The 7,698-nt window shown below is 31.0% G+C and overlaps 1 protein-coding gene across 1 annotated transcript; it reads right to left on the minus strand.

Annotated features, from left to right (window-relative positions):
* Nucleotides 1-6,717: 6,717 nt before the first annotated feature.
* LOC110019684 lies at nucleotides 6,718-7,404 on the minus strand. Its single transcript, XM_020717458.1, has one exon. The coding sequence runs from the start codon at nucleotides 7,402-7,404 to the stop codon at nucleotides 6,718-6,720; it is 687 nt and encodes a 228-aa protein (XP_020573117.1).
* Nucleotides 7,405-7,698: the final 294 nt, after the last annotated feature.

Genomic DNA, 7,698 nt, shown 5'->3' on the forward strand with positions numbered 1-7,698 from the left:
CATAACTCATGAGGAAGATACAACAAAACACGAATTTCATAAATAATAGAAAGTTTATACAACAATAAAAAATAAACACCACTTATCTATAACTCTTCCTCAAAGAAAATCCCTTGAAGCTCCTCTTGAGTCTCCTTTTCTCTTTACAGGACTTTTGATTCTCTCTTGGAAGATGTAAGGAAGAAGAAATCTCTCACTTCTCTCCCTCTCCAACAACTCTTAGAGGATAAATCACACTTAGACTCACCACAAAACTTAAAGAACTCACTCAAGACTCAACACACTACACAATACATACGATAGAACACCAGTGGAAAATGCTGAGACACTAAGGAACTTGTTTTTCTGATAGTTTTTTCTTCTAAATAGAGCATACTGTCAATTTTCAAGAGATGTGTCAAGTAATTCTTCAAAAAGTGTCCAGATTCATCGAATCTTCTAGAAATTCACCCAACACCAACATTGGCGTCGTCGACAGTATTGGCCCAAAGTTAATTTAGAGCTCTTTGTTAAATGGCGTCTTGGCGTCCCCACTACTCTGGACTCCTTTTTTCATGTTGGTGTTGTCGGCGCTGAGTATTTCTCTCCAAGACACAATTTTGACTCCAAGTTCCATCCTTTTTGCTCCAAGTGCTTAAAATCATCAACCTACAATAAAATATGAAAAATGACTTCCTTTAAAGTGAAATATCCCAAAAAATGAATATAAAAGATATGTCTAAAAATGTATATACTTTTAGTGCATCAAAGTCCTTCAAACTTAAATGTTAATTGTCCTCAAGTAACTCTTTTACTACTTAAAAATATAACTTATGGTAAAGAGTTAACTTCTAGAGTTCCATATTGTGGTCTACTAATTATCATAGCATAACTTAACAAAAAATTAAAATAGCTCAAGTTAATACTAAATGTATAAGAATATCTAGCAGTCAAGTCTAAGATTTCTGTATCTCCATTCTTTTCAAGTAAAATTGTAAATTGTCATATTAAAGCCACTTCAAATATCCATATGAAAAAGAACTTCATGAAAACTTTACTAGTAAAAATGCTAATACTTAAATAATAGTTTAAAGAATGTAGTTAAGCTTTGTTCCTTAAGTTGGTTAAAATGAAGCAAATTTTTTATTAAGCATCTCCTCAAGCTTTTCCTCACATATTTTTCTTTTCTTTTCTTTCTCTTTTATTTTTTCTTTTGCTTTTTGCTTTTCTTTTTCTTTTACATGTGAGGATTACTATATCTGGATACCCTTTAATAATTTTGAACTTCACTATCCTCTTCTTAAAGTTAAAAACCTTTCACATTCCTTCGATTTATAAATTCATATTAGCTTTGAAGATTTCCTATACAGTTTCAATCTCTTATTTTTGCATGAAACTCTAAGATTCTCAATACTTCAAAAATACAAATTCCTTTACTTAAAATAGAAAAACATAGTCTTATTCTCTCTTACCAAATACCTTAATCTCTAGATTTAACCTCTATCATTGAAAATTTTTACTTAAGCTCATTATATATTTAAAAACACAAATATAGTTTTCTAAAGTTAGTCTCTAATACCAAAGGTCTTGTTAAAGTAAAGAAATCTAAAGTATAACTAATTGAGGACAATTAGAATTAAGTTTCTTTCTTTAAAAAGAAAATTTTCTTCCCCCCAAACTTAAATTTTTAAAAGATTAACCAAGAAAAATTGAAAATACAGGGTGAAAGAAAACAATTAATACATAAAGAAAAGACTTTCCTGTTGAAGGTTTTGATTTTGAAACTTAACTGTAAAATATTGCAGGTGCTAATAGAAAAAGCTACAAGACTTAAAACATTAAATAAAACAAAATATATAAAAAAGAAAAAAAATTGTTGAGAAAGAGTTAACTAAAAATAAATACAACATAGTACTAAAAACAAATAACAACAATAAAGTAAACTTTAATTCAAAAAAATCTTTATAAACTATAGTTCACAACACAACATTCAATACAAATCAAAGTATCACACTATACAAACTAATCAATAATAGCAAAAAAGTGCAACAAACTATAAACTAAATAAGAGATCATAAATGTGACTAAGCAGACATCTTCACTCATCCTCTTCTTCTAATTCTTCTTTTTCTTCATTAAAGTTTTGCTACTGATAAGGGGTAAATATAGGGTGACTAAGAAACTGTATTGAGTGGTCACTTCTCATGTATCTAACCATAGCATCATCATACTCATACTTCTTTCTTGTTAAATCTTCATTACGCGCATTCCTGAGTAGAATGGTCGGTATGGGAATTGATCATTCAAATTTTCATCGATCCATACATTTTTCTTGAACATTTGTACCAAACCTACCTGCTTCAATTCATCCTGTATGATCAAATTGTTCCTTCATCCTCCAATCTAAGTGATAAAAAATATCAGAAATATTTATTATTGCATTCATGATGTTCGGAAGTTCACTTTTTACTTTCTTTATTTTCTTCTCCAAAACACATGAACTTCCAACTGTATAGGGCATTAAGGGTGTCGAAACATGTGATGATTGATGTGCTTCATTTCCATTCCCAATATAGTTTGCATCAATAGGATCTATGGGCTTCTAGGGTAATAAGACATTCTCACAACTTTCATATGGTACATGAGATTGACTACAAAGTAAGAGGATCGTAGAAGGATTCCCGAGTCCATATATAGGCACATGCATTTTCAAACCTAAAACAGATTTAACAATAACTGATCCCACATCAATAGGCTTTCCCATTTGAATACAATAGTTTAAAATATCACTTTCCTTTGTAACTTTACTAATTCTCATTGGAGGGAGTAATTTCACAGAGATAAGGAAATGTTATTGTTTAGATATCAGATTTAGCAGTGAAGCAGAGAAACTAATGTACCAATCATCTTTGATTTCCCAATTATCACCTCCATCCGTCAGAAATCGATACACATCATACATCCAATCCTTTGTTGGAATAAAGTTTGCATAGTGAAAAATTGGAACACTTTCTATCATAAACATATCATTAATTCATGATAGAGTAAATGGTACCCACTTATCTCGAACAAAGATGACTCCCTGGTTAATTTCTTAAAGATTTGCGTAGAATTATTTCACCACTAGAACAACTACTGCAGTGGTAGTGTAGCATAGATCTTCCCAACGTCTTTGTACTATGAGTTCCTAAATTTGCAAACTTGGGTTATTGAACCCACGATTGACAAAGCCTCTCTCCTTGATAAGTCTCTTCTTCATGATGACTTTCTCATATAATTTTTTTTCATCAAAACTGATGAACTTTCTTCGATTGAAAATCCCATACCTTGAAGATTTTTGGAATTGGAAGCCATGGATTTCAAAATCGTGAAGTCTCTAGTCATCCAAAAATAGTTTTCATGCATTTAAAAAGACTCTTAGGTGGTTATCTTGAAGAAAAATCCCACTAAAGTCTGCCAAAAACTCCCCAAACTGCAAAAATCGCACTAAGCGCTGTCGATGCCTCGTTTGCGCCGTCAGTGCAAGAGCCAAATTTTCGTCTATTTTATTTTTTATTTAATTGATTTTTAAATTTTTTTCCAATACCAACATTTGTCTTGATTTATGATATGTATGATTGTGTAGGATTCTAAGATATTATCAACTCCTAATACATTATAGCAATTATAAAAAAATACTAAACATAACGAAGATATATGTGCTGCCTCCCACAAAGCACTTGATTTAACGTTGTTAGCTCGACGTACCAATTTTTATTCAGGATGACTCAACATCAAGATCTCTTTAAATTGTAGCTTGTGCTTTTCATAATAATGTTTCAATCGATGCCTATTAACATTAAATATCTTTCCAGTTTTAGGATCCTCAATAACAACATCTCCACAATGATAGACTTTGATCACATTGAATGGTCCTAACCATCTAGACTTCAGTATTCTTGGAAATAATCTCAATCTAGTATTATATAATAGAACTTTTTGTCTAGGTTCAAATTTCTTTCTTATAATCTTCTAATCATGTCATATTTTCATTTTCTCTTGATAGATCTTTGTATTGTCATATGCTTCATTTCTAAGCTCTTCAAGCTCATTGAGTTGCAATAATGTTTTTTCACCAGCATCAATTAAATTAAAATTGAATTTGTTAATTCTACTGGTAAGTGACATGTTTTATCGAAATAGGTCTATTTGGGGACATTCCAATGGGAGTCTTATAAGCAGTTCTGTATGGTCGTAATGCAGTATCTAATCTAGCAGATCAATCTAATTTATCAAGATTTAAAACTTTTTTAAAAATTTGCTTTATTGCACGATATATATTTTTGCTGGACCGCTAATCTAGGGATGATAAAAAGTTGAGAATCTATGCAAGATATTATATTTTCTAATCAATTCTCAATCCTCTTATTCCTTAAATGGGATCCTCCATCAGTAATAATCACTCGTAACATTTCATATCTTGTAAAAATTTTTTTCTTTAAAAATTTTGAAATACTTAGAGCATCACATTTAGGTAAAACAATAGCTTCAATCCATTTGGATACATAATCAAGAACAAGCAAAATATATAGATTTCCGAATGAAGGCATAAATGGTCCCATAAAATCTCATCCCCACACATCAAAATTTCAACTTCCAATGTGTAATTCTGAGGCATTTAATTTTTTCTAGAAATATTTCCTACTAGCTAACACCAATCACATGTTTTAATATATTGATTAGCATCTCTAAAAAGAGTAGGCCAATACAATCTAGCATGCAAAAACTTATGTGTAGCTCTACTATTTCCCAAATGTCCTCCAAATTCAGAATCATGACATCATTGAATTATTTGTTCAATTTCTTCATAAGACACACATCTTCTAATGATCAAATCTTTAGACTGTTTATATAAACACGGGTCATCCCAAAAATATAATTTTGCATCATGAATAAATTTCTTTAATTGTTGATTCTTTATATCAGATGGTCGAATATCACTTACAATATAATTTACTATATCAGCATACCACAGCATATTCTTTCCATCAATATTATACAATTGTTCATCATGGAAAGTTACTAAAATTTCATTTACAAAATCAGTTAATATTTCTTATTCTAGTCTAGACAAATGATCAGCTATTCGTTTGTCAATTCCTTTTCTATCAACTACCACAAAATCAAACACTTGCAACCGAAGTATCCATCTAATTAATCTCAGTTTAACACTCTTCTATTGCATCAAATATTTGATAGCAGAATGGTCTGTATGCTCTATACATTTAGCTCTTAATTAAGTAAGGTTGAAACTTATCAAAGGAATAGATAATAGTTAATAACTCGCTTTCAGTAGTGGTGTAATTAATTTGAGCAACATTTAGAGTTTTACTAGCATAATATATTACTTTAGAAACCTTGTCATACCTTTGCCCTAAATCAACTCCAAGGGTATAATCACTAGCATCACACATTATTTCAATTTATTTCTCCCAATTAGGTGGAAAAATTATTGGAAAATTGATTTATTTTTTTTAACAGTTAAAATGTATATTAATAGAATGTCGAAATATGTGAAAGAAATCGAATTCCTTGCTCCGATCCTAAAATATCGTGAATGTGGAGAAGTATATGAATAGAATGTGAAAATATTTGAAAGGAATCGAAATCTTTGTTTTTATCCTAAAATATCGTGAATGTGGAGAAATATAAGAATAGAATGTGGAAATATGTGAAATGAATCAGAATTCCTGCACTGATCCTAAAATATCATGAATGTGGAGAGATATATGAATGGGATGTGAAAATATATGAAAGGAATTGGAATCCCTGAACCGATCCTAAAATATCATGAATGTGGAGATACATATAAATAAAATGTGGAAATATGTGAAATGAATCGGAATCCTTGCATCGATCCTAAAATATCGTGAATGTAAGAATTTGTTTCAAAATTGTGAAATATCGTGTAAGATTGTGTGAGGATGTACTATTTGTATGAATTTGTGAAGATGTGAAGCATTATGTGTAATCACATAAGAATTGTGTTTAAATGATGTATAGAACTTGTGGAATCTAAAAGTTTATGGAAATATGAAATTTGTAAAGTCTTGCAAAATTGTGAATGGAATGACTTTTAATTAAAAATTTGTAAAGTTTTGCAGAAACAATCAATTTGTGGTGAGGAAAAAAAATTCATTATTATTATTTTTGAAGTTTCATGATTTTGAGGAGTATTTGTTGTTTACTGTATTTGTTGTTTAATGTTAATTTATATATATATATATATATTGAGTGTTATTCATTAAAAATTTTATCTTACATATCGTTCTTATTTGTTAGCCTTTCTCAGAATTGAGATAAATCAAATTCATCTGTTTTCTCAATCAATTGCCCAAATTTGCATTCACAACTGCGAAAAGAAATTTCAATATATCTTCTTTAAATTGTACTGTAATCTGGTACTTGATACAATTCTGCTTGATTCCATTTAAGAGGACATGATCAAAACATATTTTGGAATCATATGAAAATGATCCATATATCTAAGTGCTCTTCCATACATCAACACTAAATACATACGATTGAATTCAATTTGTATATCATCTAACTGACGATCCACTGTCGGTATCCATGTCAAAATAGTAAGTTGTATAAAGACTAGCCTCTCCTTCTAACATATTATTGGAAAAATAGAAACAAATTCTTTTAAATATATATTGAGGTGTGTTGTTTCTAAACAACTTATAGCTCAAAAGGCTATAAATTCTCTATCTCAAGATCAAGCCTAAAACGGAATGGCATATTGTCCTCATTCACCCTCCTGAGAGTTATAGAAACTCTTGGATATAGTACTCCAGGGATGCAGTGTTTAGCTACATCAGCGTTGTTCCCTTGCAGAACCAAAACCGAGCCCACAGGCAAAGGGATCTCCACAAAACCTTGAAATTCTCCGTCGTCAACAATTTGAATTTCTGTCCCGAACATAATGTTACACTTGTTGATAAATGAGACCGTGCATAATGGTCTTGCAAAATCATGTTGATCAACATGCGGAGGAATACAATCACTAGCCTCGTAGATATTAATTATGCAGCTACTAGGAATACAATCTGCTGGTAAGATACACCAAGTCACCAATCGTATGATTATCCTTTTTATGAATGATGGTAAAGGGTCAACTTCATCATGACAAAATATTCCAGGCGGATTTCCTACTTTGTCCTGAGCAAAATTGTAGCAGCAACCATGCTGTATTGTAACCTTTCTCTTACGGCGTTTCCACTTCCTAGGCTCGGAATATATTCTTCTGCTTAACCGACCAGCATGCCCCATGTCTTTTTCCAAAAATACATGCTCTACAATGTCATCCTGCTCACTGCCAGTGAATACATTGGTGTGCAATTCTAATCCTTCAAGTATATTAACATACTTTCCTTGAACCATCTAAAAATGGTTGAAATTCTATCTTCTTACTTTCTGATATTTTTCAGCTCATGTTCCCGAATAATTTTTTTCAAGGTTGTGATCTATTTACAAATTGAGGAATGTAATGCTCAACCTCCATAGATCATTCTTCAATCCTTTCTTTCTTAGAAATCACCTTTTTTCAGCCTTCACGGGTTGAGATTGCACTTTAACTGGCCAATCAGAAGCTTTCTCTTTTAATTTGATTGTCATTTGTGCAATAACATCTTCATCTTCCCATTGTTCTTTTAATCGCTCCAACATCTTATGGAT

This window comes from Phalaenopsis equestris, unplaced genomic scaffold (assembly GCF_001263595.1).
Source record: "Phalaenopsis equestris unplaced genomic scaffold, ASM126359v1 Scaffold000069, whole genome shotgun sequence".
Taxonomy (NCBI): domain Eukaryota; kingdom Viridiplantae; phylum Streptophyta; class Magnoliopsida; order Asparagales; family Orchidaceae; genus Phalaenopsis; species Phalaenopsis equestris.